Below are 18514 nucleotides of genomic sequence, written 5' to 3'. Positions count from 1 at the left end.
AGAGGCTTCAACAAAGCAATCCTCGTTTTTACTACAGAGCAGCTTCTTTCCTTAGGCTTAAAAAGTAGTTTTAACGAGAAAATTTCTCAAGAAATTTTGTGTGTGCCTGATGCTCGGTAAGTAAGTATAAATAGAGATCGCTGTATATGCCTGTGAGAGAGGGAGGGGGACAAAATGGCCAACAAAAGGATGGCTCAATGAGTTACCAGCCATGGATATAATACTGACACTTAGTAGCATTTAGTAGTACTTATTTTATTTACTACAAAATACTTACTTAGTGTGTGTGTGTGTGTGTGTGTGTGTGTGTGTGTGTGCGTGTGTGTGTGTGTGTTTGTGTTTGACTGTCATTGATTTCATAGGAAAAATACCTCCCAAACTCCTGCTTGTATTGAAAACACCTTAACTCTAACAGCTGTAATTTTACATCCTGAGTGACAGAAGAAGTTTAACGTGCATCATAATAGAAATAAATGATTAACGGGCTGAACCTTTAACCCTGGTAGTCCTGGTGCGATGTGAGTCCCTTTGTTTCCTTATAAACACACGTTGACACACACGTGCACATTTAAACACATGATGAGCGATGTTCCTCACCTGGTGAAGAGAATTATAACGTCTCCCCCGCCATATTGAACATTAATCAGCTAGCCACCGTTAATCAGAGCGAACAAATAAGTCAGATTGATGTCACCGTCCTGATGTCTCGCCCTCCAGGAAGGCAAAGAGAGACGGATGATGATGCGGCAGATGGTAGAAACGCAGTCAGATATATCAGCGTTACCTCAGACAGAGCCGCCAACACTGTCACGCTGATTTATTTTGTGTAGATGATGCTGCTGCTGTGTGTCTGAGGCTGCCTGCACAAAACCAGGTCTGGAAAATGGCGTCATTTGTGAAAAAAAACGTATTCTTCGCGGACATTTACCTCCATCAGATGTCTTTTATTTTAATATCCCAACAAATAATACAGTTGTTAATTACTTTTATTCAAACACAACATTGTTCATCTTCCTGCTCTCACAACATTCCTCATCTGCATGTTTCATCACTGGTCATCACTCTCCAAAGAAGACATTATGAAGCACCACTATGTTTTTACTCCGTAACAAAATATGTGAAGCCGCACAAGACTCCTGTGTACATGCTGTCAGCGACAGCAGAATCCAGTGTGCAGGTGCTTTGCTGCTCTTTATCTGACAATTTAAGCCAACAGGATGAATCTACAGTGCGTCAGCTGGGGCGGTCTGCCGCATCCACATTTAGCGATACACTTTGTTCAATTTTACAGAGAAACGCCTGCCTGGTCTATAATGCACTTGAATAATCAGTCTCAGAGTATGCTGTACAGAAAGGGTGTGCTACCATTTTTATCATCACTGTACAAGCATTGTTTTTTTCTAAACTAGTGGAAATCTAGTTGCAGTTTTCTTTCACAAACATTTAAACATAACAGAACTTTCAAATCGTCTTCTTGTCGCCCCGGGGTCATCAGTCGCAATCGCTTTCTCTCGTCGTCGTCTTCGTCTTGCAAGAATCTGAAACGATGAAGACGACACAGATCTGCGTCAACGTCATTAACACGCACAGTCACAAGTCATTTCTGCTTCAACATTGAGGACATAAACATTTATTTCTCTCAGCGAAGACGTGACAATTTTGAAAAGATCGTTTCCCTGTGACGTGTCTATAAATCCTCTCTGTACCTTGGCATATTGAAATGCCAGCGGGGTGTTTTCACTTAAGCTATTATTATGGTAATTCTACAAGAGACAAGAGCAGAAAATTAGCTCCTCATTTTCTGTGGACTCAGTGTTTGTCAGCCGCTAATGTAACCGCCTGAGGAGAAAAGGTTTGGATTGCCGTCTCTCAGGTTATTGCGGTATCGTCAAAGCTCACTAAATTACGTGTCTGTCCTCCTCTTGGCAAATTGAAAACCTGACCGAAGGCTTTGGAAATAATTACCCAACCATCGTGATTGGAACTTTTCACATGCTATACACCCATTTGTGGAAAATCGTCCTTCATTCTCATATGTTTCTAGTTCTTCTGGTCTCTTTGCAGCTTCTCCCTTCCTGTTTTTCTGCCTTTGAATCGTCCAATTATTGATCAGCCAACTCTCGCCGCACTGCACTGTTTGTAATCAAGTTTCCTCAAAAGATCCACAAAAAGCAAATTAACGATTCTTCGTGACCTCTCCGACTCTCCCTCTCTCGTTCATTACATCTCACAGTCGCTCTTTTCTTCTCCTCCTCTCGCTCTGTGTTTACTTCGGTCTTACCATTTACAGCAGTGAGCACGGCTTCTTCTTGACCTTGGTGGGCTGAGGGCAGAGCACGGCCCGGATGGCCTCGTCGAACACGGTCTTCAGGCCACGCTGGGTCAAGGCTGAGCACTCCAGGTACTTCACTGCGTCTGCAAGCGAGGAGACGCAGAAAAACACATCAGTGAAACTACATATAGAAAGAAGCGGGAATTAAACAAGCTGAAATGAGGTGTCTGTGCTTTAACACCTCTGGGCGAGTACTCAATTCTGATTGGCTGGAGCCCCTCAGTCAATTAACTTTTGATACAGAGAGCCAGAAATATGTATTTTAGTGGATAGAGAGAGACAAATTATTTTTTTATCCCATTTGAATTGCGCCATGAACTACACATGTAATGTTCAACGATTTAAAAGATGATTTTTCAACTTGAGAAAGTCATAAAACTAATGAAATATAACACAATGAAAATACGTAGTTATAAAGACTACACACCCACTTCGTGACTTTGGCTAGTTCCAGTAAAACTGTCTGTTCACCATTTTCTAGAATAAGCAGCATTGGCATCAGATGGCTGCAGAAACCCTGACGTTTGAAATAATTTGAGCTAGTTAAATTAAAAAAAATTAAAAAATCTGAATATCTTATTTACAGCACAAAATGTAGTCTTTCAATGCATCATTCTCTGAACACCACAGGGTGGCGCTTGTAACACACAAGCTGCAACACTCAGGGCTAAAGTATAAAGTAGGTCAGCCAGCTGAACTGTCTATCATAACTAGAGAAGGCGTAGGTGTTGTCAGAGGATGTTACTGCTTGTGAAAAAAACTTCATATTTTGATCGCAAAACACTTAAACAATATACTTTAATGTCTGGCATTAAGCATTATCAGTGTCGTATCCGGTGTATGTAGCTAAACAACACGTTTTAACCATACTATGCAGGATATCCCATAGGACCTCCATCCATCACTCACCGATCTCCTTAGCCAGAGCCAGGCCCTGGGGGTAGGTGATCGGCGCCAGCTTCTTTTCCTTCAGCTTCTCAATGGTTTCCTTCTCGTCCCTCAGATCCAGCTTGGTGCCCACCAGGATGATAGGTGTGGAGGGGCAGTGGTGGCGGACCTCTGGGTACCACTGGCAAGGGACAGAGTCAAAAAGCAAAAAAAGTGAGTAGTGATGGTATGTGAATGGGATGAAGTGGACAGCTGGAAGCCAGGAGTTGCAAAAAGCTGGATGGAGGAGTCAGTCTGGCTTCTTAAATTGTATTGAAATACATTTTAAAATGCAAAATCACACTCTGTGGGGATGGAGAATAGGATGAAAATGTGGTAAAGAGTTGGCGCACCATTCGCTTTTCTAATCAAGCAAGTTTCAGCCCCAACTTCAGAATATCTTCCTGTCGTGAGCGAGGTTTTCATTTTCAGACCTGCCTCCACTCACTTCTTTTCTCCTTCTCTCAGCCATTATTTTCCCTTATTTTCCTCATTCCTCGACCTCTGATCTCTCATTTGCTTCTCTCTTCTCACCTCACATCTCTTTCCCTCTTCCTCTCGCTGTCTCCCTCGACTCGCTGCCTCTTTTATCCTCTCTTCATCCATTTCCCTTAGTGAGGAAATGAGAGATGCTATCTGCTCAAAGAATTAAACAGGTTCTGTTCACAGGTCGGTGATAGCTGGAGTTTATTGATTGGCAAATCCAACCTTCTTAGTGGAGTAGGCTGCTAACAAGGCAGCCGATTGACATGTGGGGATTATGGGTAATGCCTGATGAATCATACCGCTGCTTCTTTGAGTCAATTCTATCGAAATGTCGTACCGTGTGGAGCTGAAATTTTAAACAACTGTGTCACACAAAATCCAGTCGCCAGCTTTATCTTCTCCTGAAGTCTCATTGAAATACGTTTAAAATAAATTCTAGCATGCTATATAGGAAAACACTTGTGGAAATGTATAAACTTCATCGATCTAGTGAGGGTTTCTACTCATATTATAGCAGAGTTCAGACTTTAAATTCAAGTTCAAAGTTAAGAAAAACAAAGGGCTTCAGTCTTAACTTAAACTTAAATGCCATGAGACTTACTTGAGAATGGACTCCCTCAGGACTGCACTTGCCTTAGATTATTTTGTGAATGGTTTGAAACATGACTTGTGATTGGGATCAATGAGTTTTGAGACTTGCCCTGAAAGACCTCAGATTTGACGTGGACTTGTGAAATATTTGCGTTGAACCTGTCTCGAATGACTTGAGACACGGCTCGGTTTTGATACTTGATCTGAAAGACCTCTGATTTTACTTGGACTCGGGTCTATTTAAGATTTGACACTGTCTGGTGGTGGATAGTCTTAAATGACTTGAGTTTTGAGACTTGCTCTGAAAGACTGCACAATTGAATTTAACTTGTATCAATTAAGTCAAGACTTAAGTCATGACTCTTGACTTGACTTGGACTTGCCCCAAAAGACCACACCTCTGACACTGCAGTAAACTCACTCGTGTATTTCATCGTTAGCCACTGAGAAGCTACCCCGCACCAGTCAGCACTGATCACAAGGTTGTCGGTGAGATGTTAATGAGACGAAAGATCTAATTTCAGTCAGTTAACCTCTATGCCAGTCCTAAAGACCTGTCTCTCCAGTTAATTGTGAGATGTGTAATGAAGCACAGGCTGAATGATGTCTGACTGGTGATGGATGGACATTGACTGAACAGGATGCTGGTCAATCTATACTCCGCTGTGTCATTAGGCTTTGATTTGCTTGACATTTACTTTCTCAGGGGCCTTGCTGTCAATTGTTGCCAACCTTTACATGGGAAAAAAAACTCTTTCTAAAACTGATAAAGGAAGAAGTGAAGGTGGAGCGACAGTTTATATCTATAATAATGTCTGTATGCTTAAGCAAACAGTGCCAGTCATGCGTGATCATACCATCTTAACAGATATTTGGTAATTCTTGTACTTGTATTGGCTGAACACAGATCTGTTGTAATCAAATTATAACTCAAGCCCTCTTTCCGCTGATGAAAATTCACTTTATATAAATCACATTTGTGCCGTCAACTGGTCGTCCATTTTCATTTTCCCTCCATACCAACAGATCCAGTGGGAAAGCACTTACGGCACCACTCCAGTCCCTTGTTACTGTGGTGACTCACATCGGATTCAAATCGAAGAAGCCGAGATGAATCGTACTAAAACGAATCTAATCAATATCCCTGCTGTTATTGCCTTTATTGTGGTGTTTTGATGCTCTCGTAGGATGCTCATGGGTTGAAGAGCAACTGAGTGGTTTTGGCGAGAGGTCACATTCAGAAAAGCTCTCACAGAGGCTCTGCTTTTGTTGCGCCACTCGTCCCGGTAAATGGAGAATGCATGCAAAAACTGAGGAAGCCCTTGACATGAGAGTGCTGTACATGAAAGGTTTTCATCTCACAATGCTTCCTGGACCTCTTTACAATGTGTTGAAATTGAAGGACTGAATAATTTATCCCTCCTGACCCTGAATAGAAATGAGCAGGAATGGAAAATGAATGGAGGAATGGAGTGACGGATGTGAAATCTAAAAATATAGAGCTGCCACAACAAGTTGATTAATTGATTATCGACTTAAATTTGGTGAAGCATTAAGTCATTTATGAAGCAAAAGCACGAGAACGAGTTTGGTTTCCGCTTCTCCAATGTGAGGATGTGCTGATTGTTTCCCCACCTCCCACCCATCTGAGTCAGCACACCAAGTTAAGTAGAAGCGGCTGCAACTTCATCATTGTTTGTTTCTATTATTATACAATATAACCGCCTAATAAGCTAAGAATAAAGTGGAACTGGTTACTTATGTGACATGTATAAATGTTGCAGGTAATCATGTACCACAGAGGCTAGACTCACCTTGGCTCTGACGTTCTCATAGGACGCTGGGCTCACCAGGGAGAAACAGATCAGGAAAACATCCTGGATGGACAGACAGCGAGATGAGAGAACATTAGACAGATTTGACCACACTTACAGTAAAATATGTATTTATTATTTATTATTTTACACCTGTGACAGAATGAAAATGGCTTGACGTGTCTAATTGCAATAGGCATTAATAGAGGAGCTTGCTTTAACAAATGACTAATACTTGATCCAAAAGAGCCCAAAGCACCAGGAACTGCGTACCGTACTCCTGTCTAATAATAGTCAGGTGGCTTTCATGAAGCAACTTCCTCAGCCACATCTCCCGTCTTTTTTCCTTCCTCTTGTGCCTTTTAATTTAACGAGCTGTAGCTCAGTCGGGCTGCAGTGTCGTGTATGGATCTGGCAGTTGCAATCTCAACTCCCCCGGGTTTCACCACAGGAGATAAAGTGGATTTTATCTTTTCTAATGAACTGTGTGTGTGAGTGTGTGTGTGTCAGATGATATCTACCGTCTGTGGGTAGGACAGTGGGCGGAGCCTGTCGTAGTCTTCCTGTCCAGCTGTATCCCAGAGGCCCAGGTTGACTGGCTTGCTGTCCACCATCACATTAGCCGAGTAGTTGTCAAATCTGTGGGGAGAGTGAGGAGGGAGTAGTCAGCGATCAGTCAAGTCATCCTCAGGCCAGTCTTTCATTTCATTTAATTGATTCATTAAATAATCAATAATCAGTTTGTTTAAATGGAAATCTAAGGCAGTGGTTCTCAGCCTTTTTGAGACGCGATCCCCCAGAAAATAATAGATTGGTGTTCAAGACAAGAGGTAATTATATAACTGGTAATGTTAGAAAGAAAAACTATTCTCCACTCTGTTTTATTTGATCATTTTTTTTCCACAACCATCTGGCGACCCCTGTTAATTAACTTGTGACTCCCTCGGGGGTCCCGACCCCAGACCCAGTGACCTAAGGTCTCATAATTAGACTGAGATCTGAATGGAGAAGCAGAAAAATGAAGTTAATTATTGCATAGTGAACAGAGTCTGGGATAACCTGTAATAAGGCTTTAATAATGATATAAATACCTTTGTTTATGTGGCTTTGAAAAGTGCTTTGCGGTCAGTAAATGTTGTCTAACACAGAAAGAAGCTCATTAAATCTCAACTGACTGTTTCTTGTGCAGTTAATGAGCAGAGACTGGAACAATTCAAGGCATTTTTATTCCTCTGTTGTGCCTTTATTGCCATAAAATACATCAAGTCTTTGTCCTCTGTCGGTTAAACACCGGTGTGTTTAAGGAAATAACCAGTGGTTGAATGTAGCTAAGTAGATTTACTCAAGTGATGTAAGTATTTCTACTCCACCACAGTTCACCAGTATTGCACTTCCTACTCCGCTACATTCATTTGATAACTACAGTTGCGAGTTACTTTGCAGTCGACCCATAGTTTACAGTATGTACACATGTAAATATATGTTTAATTTGATTTTGATATTTAAGTGCATTTATTGCCAAGCCCTTTTCCTTTTTTGATTCTTCAAGCACTTAATAGGAGCAACTAACCAGTGCAATGTGTCAGGTTGTAGTATTTAAGCAGCACTGCCCCCGTGTGGTCACTTAGAGACACTACGGTCTCCTCTATCAGCTTTGTGAGTTGCTTGCCTAAACTTCCTCTATGTACACTTGTTGCTAAAGCAACACACAGACTTTTCCAGCCGGGATCATCTTATTGATCCTTTCAGTTTTCCCTAATGCAACTATTGACACACTCAGTTCTGTTTTATCAACATCCTGCCTCCTTTTTTATGTGTTTATGTCTATTCACCGTCATCTCACATCTGAAGTTAGCATCTAAATCATCTCTCACTTGGAAAATGGCTTTTATTAATGTTAGCAAGTTCTACTCTCTTATTTTTAAGATATCTTAATGTTGTTAGTCTCAATTTTTACACAGTTATTGCCTGATTGTACTTGTCCTTTAGCTTAAATATGTTTCAATGTTTTTGTTTCATCATTGACATTTTTTAAAGTCTCCATTTACTTTTCACATTCTTTTCTCAGAAGTTTTTATAAGAAGTGTGTTTTGATAACATGGAGGCTGCTGCCAGCCTGAACCTGTCAGTGTTAACACCATCAGATAACTGAAGTTGAACCGTCACACATGTATCAGCCGTATTTGACTGTCGTAATGTTTGTGTATGCGTGCACACAAATACATATTTGGTTTAATTGGTGCTCATGCAAATATATGTCACATGTTTGTATGTATGTATTGTACTGTATGAGAGAGAGAGAGAGAGGGTGTGTAGGTGTGTGCGTCATACTCACACAGTAGGAATGTACTCCCCGGGGAAGGCATTGGTTGTGTAGCTGATGAGAAGACATGTTTTTCCCACAGCTCTGTATCACACAAGTAAAGACACATTCAGTGAGACATTAACAACACACAGAAAACAATGTTTCAGGCTATGAAAACAGAGGCGAGTGGAGGTGGGCGGCGCTTCAGCTTCGTCCCAGTTCCAGAGGAGAAATGTAACAGATTACATAAGTGCATATAAGTACGATTTTGAGGTACCTTTTTGAGTTTTTTACATTTTATGCTGCTTTATACTTCTACTCCACGATATTTAGGAGGAGAATATTATACTTTTCTATGCTTTGACACTAAGTTGGGACATCTTCAGCCTTTAACGAGACACTGCAACAATATCCAGCGTTGTTAAAAAACATTCCTGATGGTTAGTCGTGACATTTCAAGGCATGTTTGTGCTGACCGAAAGTGGTATTTTAAGCCAAAACATGATCTTTTCCTAACCCTAACCCGGTGGTTGTGTGCCTAAAATAAGAGCATAAACACTGTGTTTTATTTCAAGGTAAAATTGAAAATTAAACCTAAAAAACACAAAGTTGCAATAGAAACATATATTTACTCTGGCAATGGTTGTTGCACAAACAGTACCTTAACATTTGGTGCTTTTCATATATAATGATTTCTTTCTTTGTGTATTGCATTGAGGAGCAACTGTCCTAAAATCACACATCAAAAAATAATTGTGCTTAATTCAGTGCAAACTCAAAACCTGGTTCGACTTTGTCTGTATAATGGAGTCAGGACACAGGAAAGAAGAAGGACGTGAGCTGGCAGACTGATCTCCGTGCAGTCATCACACATTGCACAAGTTCATTCTATACAGCATTAGTTTTAATATCACATTGAGACGAAGCAGCTTGTCTCAACATCCACTGTGATGAAACTTCACGGCTGCATGCAGGAGATGACTGAGCATGTATCAGCTGGCCCTGTTCTTATGTTGTTCCAGAGCTTTTCTGTCAGTATTTCAACAACACACTCCACAGCTCGTGCCCTGTCCTCACCGTGGCACTGATACACGGAGCAGATAACATTCTGGATACATCTGATTGGTTGGAAGTTATGAGGAGCTGCTTCGGTCTTGTTTTCTTAGTCGACCTGACGTCACAAAGCAGCGAGCAAGCCCGTCGTGTAACCAGATGATCACGGCCAAGATATCTAACCTGTGGTTTGCCCTCAAGGGTTATATTTAGGCTTGGCGTGAACGGCTTCTCTGTGTCTGTTATGATCTTACAATTTCAGGTAAATCTCACTCTTAAGCTCACGTAATGGGCTGTAAGCAGAAATGCGCTAGCAAATCCAGCCCATCGCCCAACATCACCATCACCAGTTCACCACCAGCGCCCTTTAAAGAAAGTAAGAACAATCCGGCATATATCATGAGAGGTTTCTGTTTCGTTTCTGTGCTGTTTGAAGGGGGTTTGTTGGACAGATCATGTCACATATTCCCACCAATCAGAACTCAGGACAAGACAGTTCATGGGTTATATATGTCTGGTTGCAAGGAGACGCCACCATCAATCAAGTCTGATTGAACCAGGGGGGTATTCCAGAAAGGAGGTTCAACAAACTCTGAGTCTATCCATGAACTCCGAGTTGACTTACCCTGTGAAGTGAAACTCTGAGTTTTCAGTTCCAGAACAGCTGATCTGAGTCAGGTAAGTCGACTCTGAGTATGTTAATTCTGAGTTGAGCTCGTGCCTGACGACTAGTAAAAAGCCATCATCAATGGAGCTCCGATACTGTGATTCACCATGGCAACAGGGGAGAAAACAGGAAGCAGACATTTTCTGGGAAAAAAAAAAAAAAAAGCAACACGGCTGCGGCCGTAAAATCACTGACAGAGTTTTAGATGCGGTCGTCTTTTCATTTGGAATTTAACATCAGTTTCTTTCATATTAGCCTTTGGGGAAGTGGTTGAATGTTGTTCAGTGTTTTATTTTAGGCTATTTTATTTCATTTAAATCGGCTGAAAATGAAATAGCCTACCTATAAAAACAGTCTCACGGTGGCTCCTCCTCCTTCTTGCTGCTGAAGGTGATTGATTAACCTGCGAAGTGATTAAAAAAACAAAAAAACAAAAAAGAAAACGCAGAGGATGGTTCAGATCTGAGAGCACGTCAGCGATGACGTGTAGCCTGATATTCGCTGTGCGGCCGGAGAATATAAATGACGGACTGATGAGGAGCGGTCTACTGTTCGGTCCAGTCCTCGTCAGGGAGCGAGAGCTCATCTAAATTAATCTAAATTCTCCTCCTGGTGTAAAACTGTGTGAATTATTTCTGCTTCAACATGATCGGACTGAAGGAAAGGACAGCCGCTGTCAGACAGCTCCGTCAGACTCAGGGTTTCTTCAGGTGAACCTGCCAGTGAGCAGGTTATGTTCACAGAGTAAGTTACCGCGGTAACAGACCCAGAGTTTAAGTTATCTCTCTTTCTGGAACTGAAAACTCAGAGTTTCTCTCATCTCAGGGTTAACAAACTCAGAGTTTTCACAAAACCCGCTTTCTGGAATACCCCCCAGGTCAACATTTGATTGAAGTTTTTTTTTTTTTCTAACTTCACAATTAACTGTTGCTTACTTGCTCACAAATATTTGGTTTTAAAGACAAATAATTTTGAAGTATCTCTTAGGTCACAGTCCATTATTTGCTTTTTCTACAGCTGTCAACTATAGTTTGCTCAGTTGTTACTTTAACAGAAAGTTGTTAATGCAGTGTTCAAGTCGATGAATCGTCTTTGGTTGTCCCACACAGATGGGGACACTGAGATGCTCCAGATAAGTCTCGTCAGTAGGACCTTGAGTCGGGCTATTTTCTCAAACAAATGCCAAAGTTTTTAAACCAAGTTTTCAAGTGCTTTTATACAGTCGCATCTAGAAGCTTATGAAAGGTTGATTCAAAAGATAGTAGTCTGTTCAGCATCACAGCTATTATTGTTGCATGACTCAGACATCATCATCAGTGTACATATAGAAATGAGGCAAAAGGGGTTTTCCACTGTTAAAGCACTTTTTTCTTTTTTTTTTTTCACAAAACAAGAACAAGAACGACCCAGTAATATCACATAAGGTCAGAAATGGCTTAAATGAATTAACAGCTTAAATAATAAATATAGCTTAAAGTTCATCTGTGAGAGGGCTGATTTGTGACACTTTGGGATTGTAGGTCGGGTCAGTCGCCATCCCAAAGTGTCAGTATTTGATGAGTTGGGAATGGGACTCAAAAATCAAATTTCCTACAAAGGTGGTTTTAAAAGTTCATGGTTTATAACACATCACTTAATCAGTGGTACAGGAAATCTGCTTTACACATAAACAGCTGAAGTTAGCAGCAGTATGGGAAAATGTTAAAAAAATGTACTGAGTCGATGATAGAGTACCATTAGACGGATGATATCTGTGTATGACTTATCTGGGGTGTAACACATTCAGAAAGTTTATATAAAAGACAAAAACATTTTTAAAAAGTAGATAATTCAAAATTGACGCCATGTGTCAGTGTTTCTGTTCCCAGCTGATTTAAATGGTGTGACCTTTGTAGAGAAAGTTGGAGGCCGGGACTTCACCTGCTTTGTTTAAGTGTTCGTTCGGCCGTACCACCGACACAGACCAAAAATGATCCTTTCTGGCATTTAACCACGCAGATAGTTTCAGTTTTATTTTCCAGGGTTCACAATCATGGGAAAAATAAAGTATCTGACAACTTCTGCTTCCACTTCTAGGCACTGGAGGTGGTTGGAATTGCGTCTATGTCGTGCTTATTTGGCCTTTTTTTGAAAACAGGATGATCCGTGCATTTTCTGAGAATGTAGTAGAAAAGTAATACGACAGTTGAGTTTTCTAAAAAAAAGGATTTTCAAAGTAAAACGCAAAAGAGGAATATCTTTGTGTGATTTGGCTGCATCCAGAGCCAGTCCCTGGTGCACTATATATTTATTTAACTATGAGTAAAAATGTATTAACTCAAACACATAGTTTGTAACTTCTGCTGCTTTGGGTCTCTCAATTAAAACACAACGAACAATGTTAAGTCGCACAGCATCATGGGAGTTGTTGTCATTACCGTTGAATATCTACTCTACTTGCTGCTGGAAGTTTTAGCAACATGTGACCAAATTGCTAGCGTTTGTCCTGAGTGGACTTTCTCTGGGTTTGAACATTGTTGGAAACATTCTGTATAATGTAACTGCATGAAATATATAACAAAGGTTTTTGTTATGTTATATTAATTAAGTTTATTGACAACAATGTTTCGGTACTTAGACCTTCATCAGGTTATCTTGGTATGAAGATGGGGTAAGGGTTAGGGCTAAACCCGGTATCCTACGCACCTGTCGACCTTAAGGTGTGCAAAATCTGCACTCTGTACATATTACACTTTTATCAGAATCAGAATAAGAATACTTTATTAATCCCCGGGGGGAAATTGTTTAACATTGCCCTCAAAAATGTCCGCAATGTTAAACAAGTAGCATTATTAGATTAACTGTGTTTTGGAGATGCTAAAATCTAAATAATCATAAAACCAACATGTGTTCTGATTTAAAGAAAAAGAAAAACTGAGCAGGGTTCAAAAATGGTTCTTATCCTATAAGTTGGCATTTTAAAAAGGCCAGCTCATGAACCAGATGACTCAGTCCTGGTTATATCAGCCCAGCTGTCAACTAAGAAAAGCTGTGTGTGTGTGTGGGGGGGTTCCTCTATCTTTGTGAGGACCAGTTTGAGTTTGAGATCAGGGTGTCAAAGGACTTAAGAAGATTCAGATTTGGTTGTTACAGTGCAGAATAAGGTTTTAGGTGAAATATACAGGCTGGGGTTTCTTGCATGTATCCGTAATGGCTGAGGTTGAGGATTATGAGTGTGTAAAGAGTGTGTTATGTCACTGAAGGTTCTCAGAAGTATAGAAGTGTGAGCTTGTGTGTGTTGTGCGGTTGTGTGTGAGTCAAATAGGAACTGGTTTGTTTCAGTAGCATCAGTTAGCGCTATAAAAACAGGAACCAGCCAAAGTCGGCTATCAAGAAAGCTTCGACCTCTGATCTCGCTCTGCGTCTTTGTACTTAATCTGGTTTTCCATCGACTTGTCTGTCCCCTGCTGACACCATCCAACATTATCTGCATCTAGCTTGGCAAACTCTTCAAAGCAGATTCACTCTCACTCGGTCTCTGTCTTTCTACTCTTCACCCTCATTCTTTTTTCCAACTATCTAACTTTTATTTGCTCCACTTAATCTTTTTCTCTCTCTCTTTGTTAGCCTGTTATTACAACAACATACTCTTTTCTCATTTCTTCCATCTGTGTTTGACACACTCATGTTGCCCTCTACTTGGTTCAGTCCAAAAACCACAAGCCACTGTAAATTATCACATGGCTCGAAGCAAAAAAAAGGTGTTAGCTCTACAAGTACATTCGGTTTTGTAACCTCAAATATACAATGTTTGGCTTGGAGATGTAGTGACGACCCGCACGGCCAGTTGGTAAACTACTATAGCTGGCAAGCTAAGTGCTAACAAGCTTGTCTGGAACTTCAGTCACAGTAGCTCTCAAAATATCTTTCTATTTACTGTACTGACTAAAGGTTATGTCAAAAACTATTTTCAAACCATTTTCTATATCTTGTGGAGCAGTTTATACTCCAAGCGAAGGTTGTCAAAAGGTGGCTAAACTCTTTATTAAATCTCTGTGATATAAACAGTGTGTGAAATATTAAAACCCAAGACACTTTTTCAACCAACAGGCCGCTTCTTGTTAAAGGCTCCCTTTGGAGTTATAGACCTCGTTCAATGCGAGGGTCCCCTTTTTGTTCATCTCCAAGAACAGCACCAGGCATCGAAGCCAATTTTACACTGTGGCCAAACCATGTAATTACAACACCATGTGATGCACTGGGGCCCGAACAGATCTTTTTTTTATCATCATAAGCTTACATTGTGATAGAAACAGTTGTAAAACGCTGGATACAATGTTTTGAGCGTCGCCACCAATGAAACGACACTTTTCACAATCAGAATGTGACCAGTTTTGATTGATAACATTTGGAAAGTGTAGAAGAGCCGCACCATTTAACTGTTTTGATACCATTCAAATCAGCAAAACCAGAAGATAGCTGCTCGGTCAGCAAAAGTCTCTAGTGCGCATGCTCTATGGGCCCCACAATGCCAAAGCTACACAGACGGCCAAGGAAGTCAAACTCTCTTTGGCTTCATGGGCCAGTGAGCAGCTGTCAGATGAATGAGCAGGGCTCTGCCTATCCAGATTTTCTCTTATCAGATCCATGTTGCGGATGCACTCCTCTGGGCGCTCACACAGATTACGTGGTACACAATCCTAGCACTGCCCTCACACCATTTCACTTTTCCACTGATCAACTGGAGGTAGTATAACACCCCAAAGATGTGCTGAAATATGACCGTAAAGCCAGAGAAGAAGAAGAAGACAGGAAGTAAGTAAACACAGACATAAAGAGTGTAGGATTTAAAATGCTTAAAAGATTAGGCATTAAGATAGATTTGGTAAATACCACTTAATGTGAACATAACTTACAAGAAAACTTCATACTGCCCCTTTAAGAGGTTTAAAATGTGTGTTTAATGCTGTTAAATTGTACATTAAGGATGGACATTTGTGTATTTTCTGAATTTCAATTGACAATGATAAATTGTTGATGAAACCAACAAGCCATCCATCATCGCATCCATCCAACAAGCCGCACTATAACACAGCCGTATATCAACAGCGCGTTAGCCTGTATGTACACAGTAGCTCTCTGAGAGACGGCCGACTTCCCTACAACGTGAGTCCGACTTCCTCTTCTCTCCCTGTTACTGGAAGCTTTAAAACACATTTTTGACACCTCAGTTTAGTCACATAAATAGACGAACGAGCACGTGTTCACAAATCACACAGACACTGCAGCTGCTGCGATTCTTTAATAAGACGGCCTCCGCGAAGGGTCCACCTGCGCTGGGTTCTAGTGTTCGTGTGAAACTGGCCACAAACTGCAAAGGAAACTGCAAACACAAGGATGTCTGCGCCGTTTGCAGCATGATGCCACATTAGCCTCGACTGGAGTCAAGTGAAAAAAACCCAGTCGTGGTAGAAATTACTCACACTACCACCTGCTTCAACGGCCTCTCGTCTCTCATGAGATCAATACGCCAAAACTTGTGCTGTTTGACAATCTGTGGAGCTCAGTTCAAACATTTAAACAGGAGTTTGCCACATTAATGCAATTTTTTCAAAACTCTCTGCCTGATCGACCGGATGTCCACAGGTGTCCGAGCTGTCACCGGTTCTGTTCATGTTCTGTTCTTGCTTAGTGCAATGTGGGTCAAGTTCTGGACAGAAATGGGGCAAGTGTGCAACACGGTGACATAGTTTGACGTCAAGAAGGAGGAATTAATGGCTGCACTGCTGACGAGGCGGTTCAAACACTTCAGGAGCAGTGTTTTCTGTGCGCTTTTTAACTTTTAAGACGTTTTACATGCACAAGAATAAAAAACACTGACAGTATAACAGGTCTCCTTTAAAGTCCCACATTTTCTCGACCCCTTGATCCACCTCTGCTCCCTCCTCAACGTGACTCTAAAACAAATCTGACACTTTTCTCCTTCACTCCAGGAGGACACAATACAGTCTCATATTTAAGTGTTTTCACCTCAAAATCATAGCTGAGCGTCCACACCATCCCATCATAGACGCTGTTTGACTTTAACTGCAGTGTGCTGAAGTAAACCATAACAAACCGTCTCAAGTATTCACAGACTTCAGTCTCCCCTGCTTCCTCCACTCTACAATTTTAAATCACAGTGCCACATTCAAAACACACACACCAGGAAGCTCAACACACAAGGAAATGGAGCAGCAGAAGGTGTGTGCTACCTGTAAATCTTCAACTTTCTCTAACTGTTTGGTGATCTCTTGCTGCAACAACTACAGAACTTCCGCTTCACAGCTTCCTCCATCATGACAACCGGCCTTATTGCCCCACCTTCAAGATTAAGAAGCGTGTACAAGTTAAGTTTTCTGATGTGGTGGATGACACATTGTCCAAACTTGTTCTGAGAGAGTGCAATTGAGCCTTAAGACAGGTTTTCTAATAGCGAGGACTGTAAAAAATGCCCAACTTTAACCAAAAAAAGAGCTTTTATGCGTCTTCTTGTTCTGATCTTGTCTGTTTTTTCTTCTCTGCGTCTTACGAGCAGCTCCTCTGAACATTTCTCATATTTTCATCTCCAGTACAGGAGTCTGTGCTCTGAGCTCGCAGCATAGCGGCATTTCCCTGCATGTCGTGGCCTGCACCATCCAGCACCCTCACTCTGAATCAGCGCTGTCAAACACACGCCTAGAGATTCACACTTCAGCACTGGACGGACTGCGTTCTTCAGCAAGTTTAAGAGCACAGCTACCTGAAGTTTATAACAACCGTACCACACAAACACATCACTGCGGAAGCTGGTAGAAACTGTTACTGAGGGCTCTTCAGGCCATGTGAAAATCATTTCTGTCAAATAACCTTGAATTATGATCCCAAGCCCAACCGCCCCCATCACACACCAGCTGAGTAAAAAACTTCTCTATTCAATACCTGAAGGCTTAAAGCTTTAGTTATAACAGTGAAGGTAAAGTAGAAATAATGGCGTACCCATCTCCCACGACCACACATTTGATAGCCTGCATCCTGTTCCGCTGCGCTTCGTCTGTGCTCTTCACTCTGACAGAAACAGACTCAGAGAGGAAGGTTGAGAGACGCAGATCAGCATGCAACTACAGGAAATTGTTACACACCTCCCTCACTCCCCTCCCTTCACTGACTCTCTTTTTTTTTCTTTCTCAGTCTCTCTTCCTTCATTTTTGCACCATTCTCTCTCCTTCCGGTTTTGTTGTGTGTTTTTATGCAAGAAGTGAGCAAAAAGGTACAAAACACAGAATACGTGTGATGAAAGATGTGGATTAAGACGCGGTTGTGACAGATGAGAGCTGTAAAAAAAATGGCTGTGGAGGGTTTTGAAAAGGGGGAAGATGCAGTGACAATAACACCGGGCTTTATTTAAAACTTCCTCTTTTGTTCGCTTGCTGATTTGCAGTCATGCGTGCGCGCACACGCACGCACACGCTGATATAGAAATAGAACGACACAGACACACACACAGCCTAAATTTAGTTAGAGTTTAAGCTTCATTTGTAAAGTGACACAAATTTGAAAATGCACATATCAAAACAGAGTGTACATACATACACGCACAATCACAAGCATGATGCACAGAAAAAAGAAAATACACACACACACACACACTATACAATCAAACACATTCATTATATGGTTTAATTTAGTTAAAGTAGTTGTAGTCATAGTTTGATTTCAGTATGCTGGGTGACAAAAAATTTAAAAATTTTACCTTCTCCATTTTTAATACAGTGAAGCAGAACATGACAAGTGAGACAAGACAACACACAACACAACAGATGACAGGATCAGCATGTCGAGGGAAAAGCGTATTTTAGTGCAGACAACAGCAACAGCGAAACACAACAACAAGACGAAACAAAACAGAACATAACAAGTGAGACAAGGCAACACACACGACACGGTGGATGACAGGATCAGCATGTCGAGGGAAAACACACTTTTAGTGCAGACGACAGCAACAGTGAAACACAACAACAAGACAAAACAAAAACAAATGTATGATGGAGAAGTTGTATGATCGTCTGTGTGTAGGTGTGAGAGTGTGTGTGTGTGTGTTGTGGAGCCATAAGGGGGAGAGGTTTGGAAATCAGTAAAACAACCACAATGGAAATGGGAAGGAGAAAGAGGGAAGAAGGAACTTATAATTAAATGAAATACGGTAAATTTAAATTATGGAGAGAAATAAAGGAACAAGGAAACGAAAGGAAGAGGGTTGAGTCTTGAATACCCACATGCGGTTTAAATTCAGTTTATGTAGCTTCAGTTTGATTTTAATGTATAACGTGCTAAAAATTGGA

The 18514-nt window shown here is 41.1% G+C and overlaps 1 protein-coding gene across 1 annotated transcript; it reads right to left on the bottom strand.

Annotated features, from left to right (window-relative positions):
- Positions 1–919: 919 nt before the first annotated feature.
- Positions 920–17251, bottom strand: rac2 (Rac family small GTPase 2). Its single transcript, XM_084342771.1, has 7 exons — positions 17172–17251; positions 8486–8557; positions 6672–6789; positions 6151–6213; positions 3242–3401; positions 2282–2415; positions 920–1538 (listed from the first exon to the last, which is right to left on the bottom strand). Exons 1-6 carry the CDS (start codon positions 17204–17206, stop codon positions 2285–2287), a joined length of 579 nt encoding a protein of 192 aa, XP_084198897.1. The 5' UTR covers positions 17207–17251; the 3' UTR covers positions 920–1538; positions 2282–2284.
- Between the last annotated feature and the right edge of the window lie 1263 nt (positions 17252–18514).

The sequence above is a fragment of the Pagrus pagrus genome, assembly GCF_965226575.1.
Source record: "Pagrus pagrus genome assembly, chromosome: 2".
Lineage (NCBI taxonomy): Eukaryota > Metazoa > Chordata > Actinopteri > Spariformes > Sparidae > Pagrus > Pagrus pagrus.
This window is presented reverse-complemented; position numbering and strand designations above follow the sequence as displayed.

Bases quoted from the DNA above. Each gene is read 5' to 3' on its own strand.
- rac2 (XM_084342771.1), bottom strand. From the start codon at position 17,206: ATGCAGGCTATCAAATGTGTGGTCGTGGGAGATGG. The intron at 6,214-6,671 runs GTAGATATCATC...CTGTCCATCCAG, and splicing joins CACTGTCCTACCCACAGACG to GATGTTTTCCTGATCTGTTT. The intron at 2,416-3,241 runs GTGAGTGATGGA...CCTCGCTTGCAG, and splicing joins GGCTCTGGCTAAGGAGATCG to ACGCAGTGAAGTACCTGGAG.